General features: G+C 33.7%; 1 protein-coding gene and 1 non-coding gene across 2 annotated transcripts; one reads left to right on the forward strand and one right to left on the reverse strand.

Moving 5' to 3' along the window:
* Positions 1-12,562: 12,562 nt before the first annotated feature.
* On the forward strand, positions 12,563-14,370 carry LOC113690989 (xylulose 5-phosphate/phosphate translocator, chloroplastic). Its single transcript, XM_027209156.2, has one exon. It carries the CDS (start codon positions 12,712-12,714, stop codon positions 13,969-13,971), a length of 1,260 nt encoding a protein of 419 aa, XP_027064957.2. The 5' UTR covers positions 12,563-12,711; the 3' UTR covers positions 13,972-14,370.
* A 2,984-nt stretch (positions 14,371-17,354) lies between these two features.
* LOC140007922 (U5 spliceosomal RNA) lies at positions 17,355-17,473 on the reverse strand. The gene has a single exon (XR_011815365.1). It is a non-coding gene; the product is annotated as a U5 spliceosomal RNA (small nuclear RNA).
* Positions 17,474-20,358: the final 2,885 nt, after the last annotated feature.

The following is a 20,358-nucleotide window of genomic DNA, read 5'->3' on the forward strand; positions in this document are numbered from 1 at the left end:
TTTCACTGTATGATCTGTTTTCAGACACCAACTGTTATTTTGTTGGATTTGAATTTTATTCCACCAATCATTATTTTGTTGGGTTTAAATTTTATCTTACCAACCGTGTCGGATTTGAGTTTTATCTCACCAACCGTTTATTTTGTTGGATTTGAATTTTATCCCATCAACAGTGTTGAATTAAGATTTTATCTCATCAACCTTTATTTTATTGGATTTGAATTTTATCCCACCAACCTTTATTTCGTTGAATTTGGATTTTATCCCACCAGAATTTTGAATTTTATCCAACAAACCGCTATTTTATTGGATTTGAATTTTATCCCACCAACCGCTATTTTATTGGGTTTGAATATTATCCCACCAACCTCTATTTAGTTGGACTTGGGTTTTATCCCACCAATCTTTATTTCGTTGGTTTTAAATTTTACCCACTAACTTTTATTTTATTAGGTTTGAATTTTATCCCATCAACCATGTTGGGTTTAGATTTTATCCCACCAACTATTTATTTTGTTGGGTTTGAATTTTATCTCATCAATCGTGTTAGGGTTGGATTTTATCCTACTAACTTTTATTTTGTTGGGTTTGAATTTTATTCCACTAACTTTTATTTTGTTGGGTTTGGATTTTATCTCATTAACATTTATTTTGTTGGATTTAGATTTTATCTCAAAAATCTTTATTTTGTTGCGTTTGAGTTTTATCCCATCAATCCTTATTTTGTTCGATTTAGATTTTATTCCACCAACCTTTATTTCATAAGATTTGGATTTTATCCCACCAACTTTTATTTCGTTGATCTTGAGTTTTATCTCATCAACTTTTATTTTGTTAGGTTTGGATTTTATTCCACCAATCATGTTAGGTTTGAATTTTATTCCACCAATCGTTTACTTTATTGGGTTTGAATTTTATCCCACCAACTATGTTGGATTTGGATTTTATCCCACAAACTTTTATTTCATTGGATTTGAATTTTATTCCGCAAACCTTTATTTTATTGGGTTTGAATTTTATTTTATTAGTTTTTAATTTTATCCCATCAACCATGTCTCGTTGCTTGGATAAATGATATATATCACAACTAATTCCAGCTGTTAATGTCTCATAAGTAATATGACACCAACATTTCTAACTTTACTAATTTTCCTTTCCTGCCTTCTGCTTCACCATTTTAACGTTTTGGGAATAAATTAAAGAAAGAATAATAAGGAAATTCCGTAATTAGATGTCTAACAACAAATATTGTAGTACTAACATAACCAAATCCTCTTTAAAAAAAAGGAAAAAATGATTTTGCAAGACAAAATAAATCATCAGTAGAATTTAATAGTAATTTGTAATATTTGACTTTTCTCGTTATTTACTTGTTAGCATGTCAACTCAACATCTTATTTTTGTTTGTTTCGTCAAAAGTTGAATTTTACTGAATCTCATATCCCTAAATTTGGTGTTTTGTCCATTTGCTACGAGATAGCAAAACGATCTCTGAAAAATGCACATATGACTGATCATACAATTGATAATCCTTTTGTCCAGTGAAAGTTCACTAAATTATTTTACCAAAACATCAATAGGTCACGTCACAAAGAAGAGGGAGAAGTGGACATTTTCATATAAATATTTGACTCAGTTCACTAGGTTTTCGTTTAAAATGAAATTAATACTCTACTCAAGATGCATCGCTTCAAAATATGGCAAGAGTTTATATGAAAGATTAAGAGAAACTTATTAATAATTGATTTGATCTCTTTCGGCATCCTATTTCTTAATTGACTTTGGTATTAAGAGTTCTGATCTTCTGAGAATATAATTAAAAGAGGAAGGCAAGAAAACTTACTAGCTCCTGCTCATTTACTACTAGAGGTACTTTACTGTTGGAGGAAGTGAGAAACAAAAGGAAGTATAACAAAGCAGACCAGCAGAAGCAGTTCCTAGAAGCTGCAGCTGTTAATAAAAGTCAGAATATACATGTGTAAGTAAGTGATCCATACTATCTTGGTCACATTTTCTCTCCTTGCTTGCCTGGAATGATAGCATTAACTAAGGATTCCAAGAAAAATGAACACTAAAAAATTAGAAAGTACTACTATCAAATAATTGTCGAAAGTATTACCTCTCTACTCAATGGCAGGAGGACGTCCAAGAATAAGGACTCTACTCTGGGGTAAGGTATAGCTCCAAATATCCACAATCTCTCTATCGTCGAGCTCAGGAACATCCTCTACCCAAGCTCCGAGTCCTCGTCCCTGTATTCGAAACTCTTTCCCTGAACATTTCAATGTACCAGTAAATCCTTAAAAATAGTCCAACCATAGTAGTCGAACGTCTAAACCATCTTTATAGTGTTGTTTTATACGTCGCTTCCGCATCCAATCGCGAGCTTCTCCAATGAGTGCAAATTTGTTTCTACCCTTATCCCATCTGGTTCAGCATATGAAAAATGGCCCTCCAGTTGCATTTTCGGGGAATTGGGTGGGCATTGGTGGCTGGGGGTTGGGTTGCTGTACGCGTGGGAGTCTATCCCACCAAATCTAAACATGCACTCTAGTTTCAGAACTCACTTTGTTTGTTTTGATTCAATAACAGTTGGGGCAGACGGGTAAGTAATTTGGTATCCATGTCTTTGTCTTGAGTTTCTCCGAAACTCAGACAAAGAGGGGCAAGCTATAGATTTCGTTGGTTTTAGATTTTATCCCACTAACTTTTATTTTATTGGGTTTGAATTTTATCCCATCAACCGTGTTGGGTTTGGATTTTATCCCACAAACCGTTTATTTTGTTGGATTTGGATTTTATCTCATCAATCGTGTTAGGGTTGGATTTTATCTTACCAACTTTTATTTTGTTGAATTTGAATTTTATCCCACCAACCTTTATTTTGTTAGGTTTAAATTTTATCCCATCATCCTTTATTTTTTTGGATTTAGGTTTTATCCCACAAACTTTTTTGTTGGGTTTAGATTTTATCCCACCAACCTTTATTTCGTAAGATTTAGATTTTATCCCACCAACTTTTATTTCGTTGGTCTTGGGTTTTATTCCATCAACTTTTTTTTTGTTGGATTTGGATTTTATCCCACCAACCGTTTACTGTGTTGGGTTTGGATTTTATCCCACAAATTATGTTGGATTTGAATTTTATCCCACCAACCTTTATTTCATTGGGTTTGGATTTTATTCCATAAACTTTATTTTATTAGGTTTGAATTTTATCCCACCAATTTTTATTTTATTGATTTTGAATTTTATCCCACTAACTATGTTGGGTTTAAATTTTATCCCACCAAATGTTTATTTTTTTGGATTTGGATTTTATCCCATCAATATTTATTTCGTTGGGTTTGAATTTCATCCCACCAACCTTTATTTCGTTGGGTTTGGATTTCATCCCATTAACCGTTTATTTTGTTGGGTTTGAGTTTTATCCCACCAACTTTTATTTTGTTGGATTTGAGTTTATCCCACCAATTTTTGTTTTATTTGATTTGAGTTTTATTCCATCAACTTTTTATTTTTTAAGATTCGGTTTTTTTTAATCCATTAGGTTTCACTAATTGTTTGAAATTAAATCAGATACTGCCAACAAATCTAAACATGCACTCTAGTTTCAGAACTCACTTTTTTTGTTTTGATTCAGTAACAGTTGGAGCAGACAGGTAAGTAATTTGTTGTCCATATCTTTGTCTTGAGTTTTTTCGAAACTCAAACAAAGAGGAGAGACAAACTATAAACACCAATTTTTTTCAAAAAATTTTGTAAATTTTTTATGATTATGTCTTTGTTTATATCATTATTTAAATGATCATATTTATTTTTATTTTTGTAGGAAAAAGCTAAAAAGAAAAGAAGGAAAGGAAGAAAAAAATCAATATCAGATTTTTGCAAAAAAGAAAAGAAAAATCATTCCTAAGCACGCGTGCTATTCTTCTTCAATGGTACAAACTCACAAACCAGAAACAATACAAGGAAGATGCAGCTGCCATTTGATTCCATTTCCATTTGATTTTTTTGCATTTTTTCTTTCCATTCAAACCCCTCAGAACAGAGACACGTAACCACAACCAAAAAATATCAAAAAAGATCTAAAATCAAGTCATCTAATGGCTCTCAAAGTGCTACAAAAAAATGGGTTTCATAGGAGCCATTGAGATGAGAGTTTGGCAACCCTTATTTCATATAAATGGAACAAAACAGTGCATTGGAGAAAGAGGATGAGAGGGAGAGGCGGCGGACAAGAAAAATAGAGAGGAGGGAGAGAAAATCGAGGAAGAAAAGGAAGAAAAGTGCAGAAAATTCTGGTGGGAAAAACCTGAGCTAGGGTTGACGGGTAGGGGGTTTTCATGGTCCTCTTTCGATCTTTGTAGAGCCTCTTTGGAGCAAGCATTGGTTTCTCGGTAATCTATGATGATCAAGGAGGAAGATTGGTGTTGAAAATTTTTGGAAAAAATTGCTACAACATCTTCAGATTTGGCCTTGAACTTGCTGCCTTTATCACCCTTAAAAATTCTGCAGCGAGCTTGATTGCCAAATTCCAGCATTGGAACGCACCTTTTTTGGATTTCTCCACATTTGCTTGCTGTCAAAAGGTAGCCCGTTCATTCCTTTTCTTTCGTGTATACCCAAATATGCAACAAATGTGCCGAAATTTGTTCCATTTGTTCTTGTTTCTTTCCTTTTTCTGCAGTATTTTTTTTTTGGATTATTAGCTTAAGATCATGTTTGTATATGATTAAATATGATATCCAAGTAATGAGATTTGGTTAAGCTCCCAGGGTGTAAAATCTTGTTTTGGTCCAAATTTTGATGTTTGTCAGCGGCATTTTGCATTATGATGAAATGAGAAGAAGTTGCAGAAACCTTCTTCGAAACTTGCATGGATAATTTTCAAAAATTACGTTTAGACCCTTAATTTTCACCTAATTATACTATGATCCAAAATCTGAAAATTTGAACCAATTTTGCCCCTTTTAAGTTTTAATCCTCCTTTTCATATTTTAAGTGATTTTTTGGGTAGAATAATTCTGAATTTTAGGACATAATTATAGTTTAATAATTTTAGTTGATTTGTTTATCTTGTTGGGTTTGGTAAAATACTTTAGATTTTAGGTTAAGGGTTATTTGTTTGGGTTTTGGTGGTGGGTTTTAGTTATTTTGATTGGGTTTTAATATGGGTTTGAGAGGCCAAACCCATGCATTTTCAGTTGGGTTTGTTTGGTTAAAATTATGGGCTGGCCTGTATATTTTTCCTTGGACTTTTCGCTGGGCTTGGGAGGCTTCGGCCGAAAGAAGAAATAAAATAGCCTAATGGCTTGTTTCCTTAAAAGATCTAATAACGTTTATTGCATTACAGTCCTTGGACTCCCGAGTATTTTTATTGTGGCTCTAAAAACTTTTGATATCTTTTAATTAGGTCCATAATGTAATTACAATTTGGTCCCTGAGCTTTGTTGTTCTTTGATTTGACCCCTAATTTTTGTAATAATTATAATTTGCTCCCAAAAATTTTCTTAATTTTTACAATTAGGTCCCTAATAGCTTTGATTTCTTAAATATAAGTTGCTTTTCTTCTTTAATTCTTAATTATATTTCATTTAAATGCTTTAATTGGTAGATTTCATGGTTATTTTCATTTCTTTATAATTTATTTGTTAATTAATTTGGCGTCTTGCCCATTTTGTTGATTTGTGGAATATAAATAGGATAAATTTCACCCCATTTAATCACCACTTCAAGGGAGGTGCCTTCTTTTATTATTTTAAATCTTCTTATGTGCTCCTATGTGTTTATTACGTGTAATTGCATGTTTTGAGTGCTTTTTCCTTTAATTACTCATTTTATTTATTTTAAATTTTATTTATTTTATTTAATTTTGATGATTATTTGTGAGGCATTTAAATGTCAAATTATAATAAATAGGCGCTCAAGATATGTATTTAGCTAGATTATGTAATAAATAGGTTTTAATATTTGCTAAAAATGTAATTAGTTAAATAAATGTAATTGTTAGGTTATTATTTTTAAAATTCCCCCCTTTAGGTTGTAATTAGGGCCCCGAATGTAATAGTTAGACTTTAATTTGCGTTTATTTGCTTGTATGCTTGTATGCTTGTGTGCTTACGTATTTATTCGCTTTCACTAGGGTTTGCATCTAGAAAATTATACTTAAGTGTTATATGCTATATGTATATTATGTGTTTACTTATTTTAATTATGCTTTCATATGATTTATTTAGTTATAATAAATGCATGACGTCACTATAATAGGCCAATGCTAGTTGTGGCCATTCTCCTCGATTTCTTACTAGTCCAACGCTAGTGAAAACTTGTAGAAATGAGTTAGCCCAACGCTAAACCCTTTAGACCGTTTTTGCGCTAGATTCACATCTTGCATGACATTCATCGCATTTCACGTATGTTTTTTTTTCATTTTTAAGATACTTTCACATCTTGCATGATATTTCCTCTATACATTATCTCTCTTATCTCTATGTGCGCAAAATATGACATTTAGAATTGCAATCCATATAGGAAATTAGAAATAAGCTATTTCATTTGTTTGATTAGGTTTGAAGAGTCACCCTTCAAGTATGGGAAAGGAACGAGTGTGGCTTTTTTTAACATTAGCACGCTCTCATCCCCTCTATAAAAAGAAAAATTGAGTCATGAATCTTAGTCCCCCATACCCGTTATGTTACATTTATCTCTTTTAGGTTATGTATATTTATATATTATAACTCTTTTTTTCTTCGAATCTCATTTTTGTATATTCGTGACATCTTCTAAGAATCATTTTTGGGCATCACAATTAATATGATTTGCCAAATTAAACTTTAAAGAGATATTTCGACTTTCTCGATATCTATTAAATCTAGATTTGCATTCATATAGAAACATCCAAATGTGATAAGTTTTATAAGTTAGAATAAGAAATTTTCGACTAAATCTCGTAACTAACTTTGCTTAGGTTGAAAGAGTGCCTTGGGTTTGATTCTATCAAATCTTTACCTTCCCTTCCTTCAACCATGACTCTCGAACTCTTTTCTCTTATTTTTCAAAAGCTTGAAGTCTTCCAAAAAGGATTTTATTCATTTTTTATTTAAAAAAAATATATTTTGGGTGATTTGGTACACCTAAACTTGATACCAAGTGGTGACTCCTTTTTTTTCTTAAAAATTCTTTTTAAACTATTATTTTGGACCCAAATCGTCACACTTTTAAGTCCCATTTTAGTCCCTTTTTCCTGATTTATTTTTCTAAAAATCAAAAACTCATTTTTCTATTTCTAAAATCAATAAATACATTTTTTCTACTCTAAATTTTATTTTTCAAAAAATGGGGCATGGAAATTTTCATAGTAGTAGTAGTAGTGATTTTATTCAAGTCAAATATGACCATCCCAAAGCTCTTGTAATGTTGATTTATTTTATAGTTTAACAAACTGAAGGGTTGACATCCCTCCCCTATGAAAGGGTTTTGTCATTGAAAAAATGTCTTTTTCTAGTTAATCGTGGAAAAAAAATGGATTTATGAAGACATGTATAAAAAGCAATAAATTTTTTAGTGATTGCCAATCATATTGTGTTCGATATTGAGGATGACACCTAGTTCAAAGTTAAAAATATGATGTCCTTTTTAATGAAAATCCAAAATCAATGAATTATTTTTAGCAATCACTTAGTATTCGACAAATTCATCCTCCATAATTTTACAAAAAAAAAATTCACACTTGAAAGAAAAAAACAGCATGCTTAGTTTGAAAAAAGAAAAGAAAAGAAAAGAAATGCATGAGCTTGGATAAAAAAAAATAAAAGGTGATGGACCTCGCATTTGACGAATGCAAGGTTTCCTTTTTTTGGATAAAAAATTAGGTGGGACATCGCATTCATCGAATGCAAATTTACTCATTTCGCATTTTACAAATGCAAAGACTCTTTGGCAGAATCCTACACTCAACACACCCTTTTTGTAGAAACTCTCTAAAATTCATCATCCACTTGAAAATTTCTCTTGCTTGATGACAGCGTAAAGGATGTTAGCATTGTAAGCTATCAAGTAATGTGGCCTAAATTTGAATAGTATGTGGCAAACTTGAAAAGAAACACCTGTGCATGCATGTTATGGGAGATAAGTGGCCAACTATGCATTCATGCAATAGCTACCATGATCACATGTAGAAGAGATCCTCTCACTAGTACAACTCCATGTTTTTCAAAGGAGATATTCATCAGAATTTATGACAATGTTCTTTAGCCAATCAGTAGTTGTATGCATTGGCCTCATTCAGATCACTTGGAAATGTAACCTTCTATTCCATATACACATGCTAAAAGGCCTAGGAAAGCAAGGAGTAAGGACATTACAAAGGAAAAGAACAGTGCAAAAAATTTGAGGAAAATGGTTGTTACACATTGTAGAAAGTGTGGAAATGAAGGCCAAAATGCAACAACTTGTAAACAAGACAATCAGTAGGGATAGGCAACTAATATTTCTATCTAAAATGTTAGAAGCAGGGAAAGGGTAATGTCTTGATGCTTAAATTTTTTTCCCTCACATTATTTAGCCAAGTTTTAGAATTGGTTGGTAACAGCCACCAAGGTGTAAGAAGAGATAGCAAGAGCAGCAACAGGTTACTCAACCACAATAAGAAGTTCAGAAACAGGAAACACCTATAACTTTGGTAGATGAATAGGTTATGTCTTAGCAGCAATAATAGGCACCTGGTGTTGAACAGCAGTAGCAACCACAGAAGCATGAGAATGAGCAAGTTGACTAGCAGCCAATACCTAGATCAGGTTCATCTCATCACTAATGTCCACTAACAAGGAAAAAGGGCCAAACTTACAGATTCTAATAGAGTTGGATTAGCATGAATTACACTTATCTTGGCAAGCAACCATCATACACAATTAGAATATGGAGAGCTAAATGGGCCGAGAATAAGCATCTCTAGAAGAGGCATTATTGGTTTAAGTGCAACTGTAAATTCTTGTGAAGAGGCTGATCAAGCTACAAGTGATAGAGCTTTCTCAAATGAAACTAGGCGTGGCAGTGTCTTTCGAAATTGTGCTGGAGTACCAAAGGGAAGAGGACAGCCAGCAAGCAAGAAATAATATAGCCTAACCAATGATATGAGTTAGGACTTTTAGTCTTTTGTTATTGGTATTCACTAATGATGTGGTAGTCAGTTGTGATTTTTGTTATGACTATATGTCTTTTGTTATCGGGACCACTGTAATTTGTTTTGTCAAATTGTTCTATTCTAAATACAATGTTTTGTCTATCTAGATTACAACACTTGTTTGACCATTTACTCACTTTTTTGTCAATAACACCCATCAACATAAACCTCTAGCCCTAATAAAAGCAACAAATACAAACTTGCTTTCTTAAAACACGTAAAGTGACATCACATTGCATTAGAAAACATTTTTTTCTACCTTTATAATGGCTAAATCAAATAATTCTCATACAAAAAAGTGTTACACATCAAAGCACTGTTCTAGCTCTTAAACTATTCAACTAGCCATATATTGGCCCATAAACTAATTTTCCATGCATTATTGTGGCCCTTAAACTAATTTTTCCTGCACTAATGATGGCCCTAAACTAATTTTCCTTGCACTATTATGGCTCCTCAATTTCATCTCCCTATTCATATCTCAGTCTTTTAGTCACAGCAATTCGATTTCATTATCAGTCCTAAAGCCCCATAATGCAATTGCAAGTGCAATTACCCTATATGCCACTACAAGTGCCACACGAAGTTGTTTCTTTTTGTTGCATATCTTTGAATATTATCTTCCAAACCCCAAATTTTGGCCTCCATTCTTTGCACTTTGCACTCCAATTTAGTTGATTTATCTTTAGCCTCTTCTAGCTCTTTTTCTATTCGGCTAATTCGTCTAATCAATTTAGGTATGATTTGAAAGGAGCACGCACATGGTCATCCGCCCATGCTTAATACTTGTAGCCCTCACCCTAAATCATAGTAAGTATTTAGTGCATTATTCCTCCCCATTATATTTACCTTTGAAAGTGCATATTCAGCATATCTTCGACCCAAATTGCAATTGGTTCATGATGATTTTACCATGCATTGTACCCCACATGCGCAGGTAGAAGGCTCGGGATCTCTTCGAAACATGTTAGGCCTCTTCTCTTCCTCTTTTCTTCCCCTTTTGTTTCATCATCTACTTCTCTGGCCTAATTTCATCAAATGACCATACAACAAAGCCTTTTGGGGGTGTTATATTGGGAGTTTTTGTCTATTCAATCGTTTTGTTACCTCATGATTCCATCGCCTCTAATGGTGAAATCTAACAGAAGTTTTTAAATTCAGCATTTTATTATTTGGGGGCTTATTTGTGACAATTTATAGTTGAGGGGGCAAAATCGAGCAAAATTAATAATTTAGGAGCCTGTCAGAAAGTTTCCTTGTTAAAAATTAAGGCAAGAACAGTGTCTACACTTAAAGAAGTTCCTAATAAGTAGAAATTAACTAACATGATAACCTACCACAAAGAAGACAATAGTAGTATATCCCAATTGAAAATCATTTTTAGGGTTTTCGAAGATTAATCAAAGAGCTGAATTTTGACAAATTTTGTGTATCCCAAGTAGAAGCTCATTTTCTTAACAATAATACAACAATATGAGCGATTAAGATTTATACATTAATTACACAAATGATCTTAAATTCGCATACAATAGTTTGAAGGTAGCTGCTCTTTCATTTCTTTACACTTATTAACATTTTTTTTTCTCAATGGATCCACCAATGAGTCAAATCATGAAATTCTTCAAGATTTTTACTAGTGAATTGGACTTATATCTATAGTACGGGGTGTTAATCCTTCTCGTTTTCGGTAGAGAGAGAAAGTGAGATGAAATGATTTTTTCGTATTATTTCCACCTCTTTAGATTGTTTTGATAAATCTTCATTATCCATAATTAAGTATTGGATAAAATACATGAACCCCATTGTGGTATTGTCGAAACTACAAAATCCCACTATTCTTTAAAAACCTCCACATAACCTCCTTATAATTTTACCTAAAGTGAAATTTGGCGTTAACAAATTTTGTAAACTATAAGTAGCATAAGATTTTACAAGATTAAAAAAAAAAGGTCAATTGTGTGATCAATGAAAGGTCAAACTCCTTTTATTATTGGTGCCCAAATTCCTTTGACTAAACTATCATGGGTGCTTTTACAAATGTAAAATCTTTTGAAACACTTTTAAAAGTTTTAAAAATTATCCATGCTCCCTCTTCTTCTTTCCTCCCCATCCTCCCTCCATCCTTATCACCCATTACCACTACCCGCCACTTGCCACCACTCCTTCTCTTCTCTCCTTTTTCCCATTTCCCTTTTTCTCCTCTTCTTCCCTTTTTCCCTCCCTTTTCCTATCCCTTTTCTCGCCCTTTCCTCTCTCTCTTCCTCCTCTCTAGCAACTAGATCATTGCTATCATTCCTTTCTTCTCTCCTCCCTCCCCACTTTCCCTTCCCTCACCTTCTTCGTCTTTCCTCTCTCCTTTTTAGGGAAAGAAGAGGAAGAGGAGAAGGGAGAGAGGAAGTGGGAGGAAGGGAGACAAGAGAACAAAGTGGTAGTGGGTGGTAGGGGGCAAAGAAGGAAAAAGAGGGAGGAGGTAGTTGTGGTGGCAAAATGGTGGTTGTGTGATAGTGGAGAAAGAAGAAGAAAAGAAAAATGGAAAAGGAAAGGAAAAAGAAAAAAAAAAGTGGGGTGGTATGTTTGGGTGGAAGAGTAATGAAAGAAAAACAATTTTTCTTAATAAAAAAGAAAAACATAAAGTATAAAATAAATTGTAATCTTGTTAATAAAAAAGGATATAATCTGCTGTCGATGATATAACAAGCCAAAAATCACCTTTCCACTTTAGTTAAAAGTATAAAGTGGACTATGTGGGAGTTTATAAAGAATAGAGGAGTTTTGTATCTTTTAACGATATCACAAAGGCACCATGTATCTTACCCTTAAGTATTTTGTAGGAAAAAAATAAATACACCATAATGTGCAAGAGTTTTGACTTAATAAAAAAAAAAAAGAGAAAGCTCTCAAGTAGTGCAGTTGCACTTGAGCTATTTGTTATATAAAAATTGAAAGATTAATTTTATAAATACAGATAATATATATATTATCACCGTTACATATTTGACAACTAGTATGAAATTAAAATTAAAATTAAAAATTTATATTATTGTTAAGCATCCAACCATAATAATATATTCACTATCAGTATATATTAAATTAATTCAAAATTAAAATATGTTTTAAACAAGATTAGAGACTAATTACAGTAATATATTGGAAACCAAAACTGCAATTTGCCCTCTTCTATTTCATATCTTTCAGAATTCAGAATTGCTCTTTTTGTCCTTTTGTTATAGGTTTCCTCTCGAGGCGCATACGCTGAACTTTAAAAATCTTAAGAGACTCTGGATACTAACTGTTACGCGAATCTCATGAAAAGATGACTAAAGTACAAAAATGCCAACACATGAATTATCAAACTTCAAAGAGGTTGGTGTACAATACGTAAAGTATTGCAGGGAAACATTGTACGACTATATTCGTCTTGCTAATAGGAAAAGGTTTGGAACTTTATTGATTTGGGGTTTCTAAAACTGCTGCATAAACAGCTCTTTTTGCTTTTACTGCCAAATTCGTTCAATCTTTTTAGCAAAATGCTCAGCCTGAATCTTCTTCCATCCTCAAATGTCACTTTCTTGAAAGCCAGCAGTAGATTTCCCATTAATGATTCACTTTTGAATCAAAATCTGGTGAACAGAAGACGCCAAAGTCGTACTAATCTGTTGTGTCCTTCTCTTCTATTGAACAAAATCTCTGATTTCAGTCAAATCCATGGTAACCCATGTCGGATTCCCTGTTCAAGGTTTGATTTTTCCAAGTTATCCGGACACCCTTTTGGGATTTCTTCAAAGCCCACATCTCAGATTGTGAAATCGGCCTCTGGAATCCCGCAAGAAGAGAGCCCAGATGGGGAAATTGAAGTGGCTAAAGACAACAGCAAGAATTTGCAACTAGCCATCATCTTTGGTCTCTGGTATATTCAGAACATTGTGTTTAATGTCTACAACAAAAAGGTGCTTAATGTTTTTTCATTTCCATGGCTTCTTGCCTCTTTTCAGCTCCTTTGTGGCTCTATTTGGATGTTGATTCTTTGGGCTATAAGGCCTAATACGTGCCCAAAAATATCAAAGTCTTTCATTGTTGCACTTCTTGGACCTGCACTGTTTCACACAATAGGTCACATTTCGGCATGTGTTTCATTCTCCAAGGTGGCTGTTTCATTCACACATGTTATCAAATCTGCTGAACCTGTCTTTTCCGTGGTGTTTTCATCGTTTCTTGGCGATACATATCCTCTTACAGTTTGGCTGTCGATACTGCCTATTGTTTTTGGTTGCTCTCTGGCTGCTATCACTGAAGTTTCCTTCAATTTTGGTGGCTTATGGGGTGCTATGATAAGCAACGTCGGGTTTGTTCTACGAAACATTTACTCAAAGAGGAGTTTACAGAATTTTAAGGAAGTGAATGGGTTGAATTTATACGGTTGGATTAGTATAATATCGTTTTTTTATCTATTCCCTGTTGCCTGTTTTGTTGAAGGTTCTCAGTGGGTGGCAGGGTATCATAAAGCCCTTGAAGCGGTTGGAAATTCATCAAAGTTCTACCTATGGGTTATCTTGTCTGGAGTGTTTTACCATCTTTATAATCAATCATCTTACCAAGCACTTGATGATATTAGTCCACTTACATTCTCAGTGGGGAATACAATGAAGAGAGTGGTGGTGATTATTGCTACAGTCTTGGTTTTCAGAAATCCAGTCAGGCCTCTGAATGCGCTGGGCTCTGCTATTGCAATATTTGGGACTTTCTTGTACTCTCAAGCAACTGCTAAGAAGCCTAAGAAAGAAGCATAATGAGAAGGGAGAAAAAAGGAGAACTACTCAAAGATGGTGTTTTTAAAAGTTTTTTTCATTTCTGAATTGTTTAATTAGAACATTTTAGCTTCTGGTTTTCTTAGTTTAAAGCAAAATTTTGTTAGTGTTAGAAGCCGTTGGATAATTATTTCATCCATTGGGGGATGGGGACTTGGGCGAGGAGGTGACCGTTGTTGTGATCATGATGCATCCCTAGGTGTTGGTATGTTGTGTGTTTTCTAGGAACATCTCAGCAGGTAACTTCTACCGACAGTGGAAACTGTCTGTTATCATTGCTCTTTGGATTCCTCTCTTCCTTGTTGAATTAGTTTTGCCTTTGGGCTTATGCTATCTGGGGTAAATTTTTTATGACAAGCAAGGGAAGACTTTATATCTCTAGCTGTTTGCTGTCATTTTGCTGTCCCCGATTCATCTTTCAGTGCTTTTACTGCTGAGCTTAAGAAACACATAAGTAATACGTGAATGCCAATTGTTTCTTGTACTTGAACAGTCGGAAAGGATATCCCTATATTTGTCATTGATGATGCATTATAGCTTCAATTTCCTCTCCTTAGAGAAAAGGATTTCTGTGGCAACAATTCTTTCATGGATTAGGAATTAATTCAGACGATTCCCACATTCCGAAGTCTTAATCATCTGATACTTGGCCTTTTCAAATGCTGATATTTCAAGTTCTGCTAAGCAGTTTGCTGAACGGAGCATTTGTCCATCATCCCTTGCAGCAAAAGAACAGTAATGTTACTTGATAATCACCTTAGTTTCTTTATGTCTGTCAATAGTATCCAGATTGCCTGCAATGTGTTAATTTAATATTTTTGTTTAAATTGGAGCTACAATGTTTGCGAGGCTGCAGAAATATGCACTTGCCTGAGGTGGTTATGAGCTTGCATACTGTTTCTTGATCTATCATCTCCTATGTTTTCTCTATATAGGCACTTTTGTGGATGAAAGTATTTCAGGACTGAATTCCTTTTGTTTGGCATTGCCCCCTTTGTCATCTCTGTTTTCTTCTTTTTTAACAGTTGTAAATGGGAGTAAGTGACTGGATTTTTGGGACATGATTGACTGTGTATAACATACATAAGAATTTAAACCATTTAGCTTTTTTTCATTTTTTTTTGGGTCAATGTTGTTTAAGTAATAAAGATCGTAATGTTCTCCATTTGATAACTGAAGCTCTTTGACTGAACTTCTAGAGATATGCATTGGCACTTGATTGATTGATCAGGTCAGAAACTTGGGATTAGCTATTGACAGCAGAGATATATGGCTATTGAAGTCAGGATTCAGGAAATACTCCTAATGGTTTGTTTAATTGTGAACAATCAAAATACTGAGGCATTACCCCGTGAAAAATTGGTAGACCATAGTCAACTTCAATCCTTTTCACTTTCTGTTTGGGGTTCCTCAGATTAATTAGATATTGCGAGAGCTAGTACCCCTTCTGTTTGATTATCTATCACCAATTAGTTAGTCATTGAGAAGTACTAAATAAAAGGACACATGATAAAAGGACCAAAAACAGAATGGTTCTCCTTTGCATCAACTAACAGGTGTAGCTTCAGAATCTAGTTATCACTCTTATTATTCTTGCCTTCAGCAGCATCCTATTTGTTAAATTTCATGGTGAATGTATAGCATAATTCAGCCTTCAAGCTTTTGGTTTGCTGCTAAGAACAGCTTTGTTTTGTTGCACATTAGTTTTGTAGTAATGTTAACATGCCACATTCTGTTAAGTTCACATTGGTATTTGTGTTGCTTAATTGCTTCATCTGGAGTAGAATATAGTGAAGCAAATCTTGACTTGATCAGGCTTGATTGGAAACATTGTTTAAAATCAGCTGGATTTTGGTTTCAGCTCAAGTTGTTAGCTTAAGTTTCATGAATCCTATGTTTGCTAAGCTAGAGCTTGATAGGCAAGGTCTTTACTGCAGTTGTGTGTTAAAATTCCACGCAAGCCCCTAACTCTAGTTCATTGAGTTATGATTCAAATATCCCTATATGCATGATGTAACTTTCTAGACAAGAAGAATTGGATATACAAAATAATTTTTACTTAAATTGATCTTGGAATTCTAGAATTCTAGTTATAGTTTAAATTCCTGAAGATCTGTTAAATGATTGCTCTTAGATAATACATCAGTGACAGCTTAGAAGACCAAAACTGTAACTGATTGATATTGCCTAAAAAATGGGGTGTCTGGGGGTTTCGATATTTGTGGGTTTTGATAATTACCAAGCCAGATGTTTTTTTCTTCTACCTAGTGCGGTTTTCTCTCTGGTTTGTCATCTCTACAAAAGCAGGGAGAGACAAGAGAAGGTGCACATATATATTGGCTTAAGCTTGAATACTACTGTTTGTTGTTGTTGCATGCATCCTAGGCAGTGATTGATTTTCGTCTGTAATTGCCGTTTATACCAGGTCTTAACCTGAAAGAATTCTGTCTTGGATAAATGATATGTGTGGTTTCATCTGCCTCTGGAGAAAGCTGGAATGTCAAACACATATTGTTATTCTTAAGGGTTTCTTTGTAAATGATTCTTGTCCACATAAGGGATTCTGCATTTGTCTATACCTGCTAGTCTTGTTGGCAATATTTTCCATCGTTAAAACTTCAGTACAGCTTGATTTCTGGTTGTTGTTGTAGAAAAACATTTTCTGTTAGGTTTTTCCCTTCTGATGGGATACTTGAAGCTACTTGTTAAGGTTTTCATGCAAGTTTATGACAAGGCAGATGAGTTCATGTTGGAGCTCTGTTTTAGGCCCTCTGTCATGCTAAAATACCAACATGATGGTATAGCCAACTTCTTTCACCATTTCTTCCCTTTTCATAAACTCTGATTATTGTTTACTTCCAAAAAAATGTAGTTGTTACTGCCCCCTTTACAAGAGGCAAACGAGAGCTAAAGAGTCGAATTAGGTCTTCGAGGCAATTTGCCTTTTGTCAGTTATAAGTATCAAACTGCAAATACTGGATACCTGCTTGAACTAGTTATGGGAGAGAGCTCATTCTTGTTCCTTGAGATTCATCAGTCCACTCGATTGATTACCCAACTGTGTATCTAAAACTGAAACTCTTTATTGTAATTTCGAGTAAAATGCAATTTTGGTGCCTAAACTTTGATCGTTGAGCAATTGTGGTTTTCAAATTTTAGACGAAAACAAATTTGATGCCTAATGTTACAATATTTAAACATGTGGTATATTTGATGGATTTTTTTATATCACACTGGAAAATGTCACATGCTGTCAAGTGCCCCGTAACAAAATTGTAAAAAAAAAAAAATTCATGTTTATACCTAATTGAAGAATCTTCAAATTGTTACTTCAAACTCTTCATTTTATTATTTTTTCGGTAGGGGCCTTTTTTTTAGCAAAAGCACCCTCCAAAAATATGCGTATGCTGCTTTTTGTGGCGAGCACACGGTATTCTTTAGTAAAAGGCGAAAGAATAGCTCGCTCTGTGCTCACCACGCAGCTCCGTTAACTCTTCATATGAAACTAAATTTCACATATTTTTTCTTACAATTTCATGGTTGAATTCATGAAGGTTCAACCGAAATAAGGGTTTTAAAGTTTTTTTTTTTCTTGAAATCGAAAGGTATGGAGAAGAGAAGTGAAGAGAGGAGAGGAGAGGGGAGTTTTGAGGGTAAAAGATTAGTCCGAGTTGGTATTTTTTTAGGTTAATTTATTTTCTTTTTAAATGAGTAATACACATCCTATTAATCCTTAAATTGGCTAGCGGATTATTATTGATTTTTTTGAAATTCTTTTATAATTTCATTGCCAGGCACACAACAACACATAGCTTCTTCTAGTAGAAATTTGAAAAAAAATCCATCAAACGTATTAAATGTGCTTAAATAATGTTGAGTACCAGATTTGTTTTCCTCCAAAGTTCATGTACTAGAATTGGTTAAGAGTCAAAGTTTAGGCACCATAATTGCATTTTACTGTAATTTCATATGTATGTACTGATTTCTAATGCTTCAACTAGGCATCCCTTGGGAGGGATCGGTTGGGTGGGGTTGGGTAGGGTATGGGGGCAGGATTGTAAGTGGGGTCCTGCACTAAATCATTTCAAGGCTAGAATTTTGGGGACCGGGCTGGAACGGTTGTCAATGCAATCGATTCGGAAGCTTGTGTGCATTTTGTATACGGTGTAACATTATTTATACATGATGTAACACTAAAACAACAACAAGTAACACTAGAATAACATTTTATGGATTTCACACATGTTAAAATCTGGACCTTACAAATTTTGTTGGTCAAATCTTAATCATTAACCAGCAAGTACAGTAACCGTCCTGCCCCTTCTCCGAATTTTGAAAGCTGCTTCCTGCAGTTTTCAGGGAGAAAACCTGCGACGTGATGGTTCAGGACACTGGAGATAAAACCTTTATGATCATACTGGTCAACTCATTTTCTCTACTGGAAACTAGAATTAAACAGGTTTTACACTAAATTTGATTTCATTATAACTGAAATTCTAGTCAAGTGGGATTTTGCCTGTTTGTGCATAACCAGCAGCACTAATTTAGTTTGCCATTCAGTAGATGTTTTGAGCAATGTGACAAGAGAACTCAAAGGCAAAAGATTCTTTGTTATAACTTTACGTGTTACACTAGCTATCTGATTGACACGTCCCATATAATAATGGACAAAAATCCAAATTTTAAAATATTTCGCTTGATACGACACTTGTCATTTTATGACATAATGTAACATAGAAATGTATAACAGAAAACCTGAGGGCCGAACTAGAATTAAAAATCTCAACCTAACTTAGTAGTTTTAAATTTTTACCAACTGAGCTAGTTGCCTTATAGGAACTTTAAAAAAAAAAAAAGGGTATACAATCAAATACTCTTCTCAAATTCGACTGTTTTAGTTTAGAAGTTGCAACTTTTTTTTCTTTGTTTTTTTTTTCGATAACCGATAATAGTCTACTCTACACTTACTCCTACTCTAATCTATTCTAGAGGAGACTCAATTGGACCTATGGAGGAGTCGACCGAAATTAAACTACCATCGGACCAGACGGGTGCACTACACACACGTCTAGATTTGTAGAAAGTCACATATTGTGGCCTTGCCTTCTATCCCAGGCCTTGCCTTCTATTCCACCAAGCCTTAATAATTTGATAGTGGCCACCAACCCAAAGGCGGTGGTTTGTTTATAAGTTGTAACAACATCCAAAATTTTGGGCTTAGTTGTTACTTGTTAGTTTAACTGTTTCCCTATATACTTATGCAAAGGAATTTAAGAACATTGACGACAAATATTTAGAAGCCAGCAGAATCATTTATTGAAGTTGTCTCCCCTTCCATCAAGACCTAATCAAAAGGAAAAAAGAAAAACGGAAATAGCAAATGAAAAGGAAATAGAAAATGCTTGTGTCGGCAACCTTGTAGTTGTCTTTTCTTTTTCCCTTTTAAGATAAATTTGTGCTAATGCTATTGATTTACACTTTCTCCTTAAAATTCATTGTTGGTAAAACTCCTAAATATTATTTAATTTCTTTACTATGACAAGTTTAGATGACATTCCATGTTCATAGAAAATTTACTTGTTCTTTTTTTATTAGAAAACTATTTACTACTTCCTCCATCTACTTTGCTGGACTTGTTTTCCTTTTTCATCTATTCTAAATTATCTAGTTCACTTTCTAATTAAAAAGTATAGTTAACTTTTAATTTCTTTAAAATATCCTTATTTAATGTACTTTGTTATCAATTAATATACCCAATCTAATTTAATTGTAGTAAGTATAATACTTAATTTAGTCAAATGTACTAGCATATCCAAAATCACATGATGGTACCATTCTAAGCCTATTCATCAAATATTATTGTATTCATGGTCTTGATTTTTGTGATAATTAATTGGTCATATAATATTGATGTAAAGGTAATTCAAGAAAAAGTGAGACTAAATTTACTCTTCCAAAAATGTGAATTAATTTTTTAAAACTGTATGGGAGAAAAAATCAAGGCTACTAATAAAGTGGGATAGAGGAAGTACTTATAAACGTCAATGAATGAAAGAATTTAGTCTAAGAACTTTAATTCTTAAACAGGTTATTGTATAGTTCTATCAAAAGTAGGCCATTTATCATAAACTAGTAATAGTCATAAATTTTGTAGATAAAATTGCTTGATAATTTAGGGGAAAGAGCTGAATTAACACTTAGAACTAGAATGGTTGCTATTCATAGTTCTTGGAAAGCAACATGTGACACTGTATGCACAGGGCAGATATTCTGGACAGTTACATATAATTATGGAAAACAATTAGCGGTCCAAATTGAATTGCGACTGATGTGATGCAGATTTTGGCTACTTAACTGTCTTTTTTTTTT

The sequence above is a fragment of the Coffea arabica genome, chromosome 5c, assembly GCF_036785885.1.
Source record: "Coffea arabica cultivar ET-39 chromosome 5c, Coffea Arabica ET-39 HiFi, whole genome shotgun sequence".
Classification (NCBI taxonomy): domain Eukaryota; kingdom Viridiplantae; phylum Streptophyta; class Magnoliopsida; order Gentianales; family Rubiaceae; genus Coffea; species Coffea arabica.